Source organism: Nicotiana tomentosiformis, chromosome 6 (genome assembly GCF_000390325.3).
Source record: "Nicotiana tomentosiformis chromosome 6, ASM39032v3, whole genome shotgun sequence".
NCBI classification, from domain to species: domain Eukaryota; kingdom Viridiplantae; phylum Streptophyta; class Magnoliopsida; order Solanales; family Solanaceae; genus Nicotiana; species Nicotiana tomentosiformis.
The window spans coordinates 80,924,121-80,926,394 of NC_090817.1; the positions used below are offsets into that span (position 1 = coordinate 80,924,121).

Consider the following 2,274-nt stretch of genomic DNA (forward strand, 5'->3'; position numbering starts at 1 on the left):
CTTGTGAATCCACCCTCAGCTCCCCTTCCACTCCCTGAGTAGCACCACTAAACTAACACTCCAAGTATTATGTCTTGGTTCTGCTCAGCTTGAAACCTTTAGACTCGAGGGTTTGTCTCCATACCTCTAACCTCACGTTAACACCATATCGTGTATCATCAATCAAAACAATGTCGTCTGCAAATAAAATGCACCACGATACCTCCCATTGGATGTGGCGAGTCAGTACGTCCATCGCCAGGGCAAACAAAAAAGGGTTGAGTACCGACCCTTGATGCAACCCCATCATAACCAAAAAATGGTCCGAGACCCCTCCCACTATCCTCACACAGGTCTTCGCTCCCTCGTACGTGTCTTTAATCAACCTAATGTAGGCCACAGGTACCCATCTAGCCTCCAAACATCTCCATAAAACCTCCATCGGGACTTTATCGTAAGCCTTTTCTAAATCGATGAACACCATATGAAAGTCCCTCTTTCTCTCCCTATATTGTTCCATTAATCTCCTAACAATGTGAATGGCTTCCATAGTCGAATGCCCTGGCATAAACCCAAACTGGTTCTCGAAAATAGACACCCTTCTCCTCACCCTTAGATCCAACACCCTCTCCCACACCTTTATAGTATGACTAAGTAGCTTAATACCCCGATAGTTGTTGTAATTTTGGATATCACCCTTATTCTTGTACATAGGAACAATCGTGTCTCCACTCTTCAGGCATTTTTTAGTCCTAAGAATGACATTAAATAACCTAGTAAGCCACTCTAAGCCCGCCCTTCCCACACTCTTCCAAAACTTCACTGGGATTTTATCTGGACCGGTCGCTCTGCCCCTGCTCATCTTACGCATAGCCCCTACAACCTCCTCAACTCTAATCCGCCTACAATACCCAAAGTCGCAATGACTCTCGGAGGATCCAAAATCACCCAGAATAATGTCTCGGTTCCCATCCTCGTTCAAGAAACTATGGAATTAAGTCTGCCATCTCCGATAGATATGTGCCTCATCCAACAAAACTCTACCTTCTTCGTCCTTGATGCACTTCACTTGGTCCAAGTCACAGTCCTTTCTCTCTCTCACCTTGGCTAGCCTAAACATCCTCTTATCCTCGCCTTTACCCTCAAGTTCTTCATATAAACGACTAAATGATGTAGTCTTAGACGCCGTAACCACTAACTTTGCCTCCTTCCTAGACAAATTATATTGCTCATATTCGACCTCTTCTCCTCCTCATCAATGCTTTCTACTAGCTTCAGATATGCTGCTTTCTTGGTGTTCACCTTTCTTTGGACCTCTCCATTCTACCACCAGTCTCCGTTGCGACCACCATTATAACTCTTCGAGACCCCTAGGACCTCTCTGGCAACTTTCTTAATGCTCTGTGCCATAGTGGTCCACATCAGGCTCGTATCCCCACTACTATTCCAAGCTCCCATAGTCAACAACTTAACCCCCAACTCCTGCGCTTTGTCTTCGGTCAAGGCTCCCCACTTGATCCTAAGTTGGCCATACACCGTCCTCTTCCTCTTCTTCCTAATGATCTCAAGGTCCATAACTAAGAGCCTATGAAGGGTCGTGAGGTTCTCACTTGGGATGACCTTGCAATCTGTGCAAAGACCTTTATCGGACTTCCTGCAAAGAAGATAATCAATCTGGGTCCTGGCCACCGAGCTTCGGAATGTGACCAAGTGTTCCATCTTCTTCAGAAAATTTGAGTTTGCTATCACCAAATCGAACGCTCTAGCAAAATCCAGCAGTGAAGTTCCCCCTCCATTTCTAGTTCTAAAACCGAAACCACCATGTACATCATCATATCCCCCAGACGTCGCTCCAATGTGGCCGTTGAAACCTCCTCCAATAAAAAGCTTCTCAGTGTGCGGTATACAATGCACCATCTCATCCAAATCCTCCCATAAACGCCTCTTGACTTCCTTATCCAAGTCTGCCTGGGGTGCGTACGCACTGATTATGTTCAAAGTAAATCCACTAACAACTAACTTAATACTCATCAGCCTGTCGTTCACTCTCCTAACCTCTACAACTAAATCCCGGAGGTCCTTATCAACAAAAATACCAACCCTATTCCTGCATCCCTTGCTCCTAGAAAATCATAGTTTAAACCCGTCTGCATCCCGCGCCCTATCTCCTACCCATCTAGTCTCCTGTACACAAGCTATATTAATCTTCCTCTTCCAAAGAATCTTCGCTAACTCTATAGACTTCCCAGTCAAAGTTTCTATGTTTCAAGACCCAACTCTCAACCTAGTGGCTCC

At 45.4% G+C, this 2,274-nt stretch overlaps 1 protein-coding gene across 1 annotated transcript; it reads right to left on the reverse strand.

The window, feature by feature from the left end:
- Window positions 1–973: 973 nt before the first annotated feature.
- LOC138894282 (uncharacterized) lies at window positions 974–2,010 on the reverse strand. The gene is made up of 2 exons (XM_070178967.1): window positions 1,310–2,010; window positions 974–1,190 (listed from the first exon to the last, which is right to left on the reverse strand). Exons 1-2 carry the CDS (start codon window positions 2,008–2,010, stop codon window positions 974–976), a joined length of 918 nt encoding a protein of 305 aa, XP_070035068.1.
- Between the last annotated feature and the right edge of the window lie 264 nt (window positions 2,011–2,274).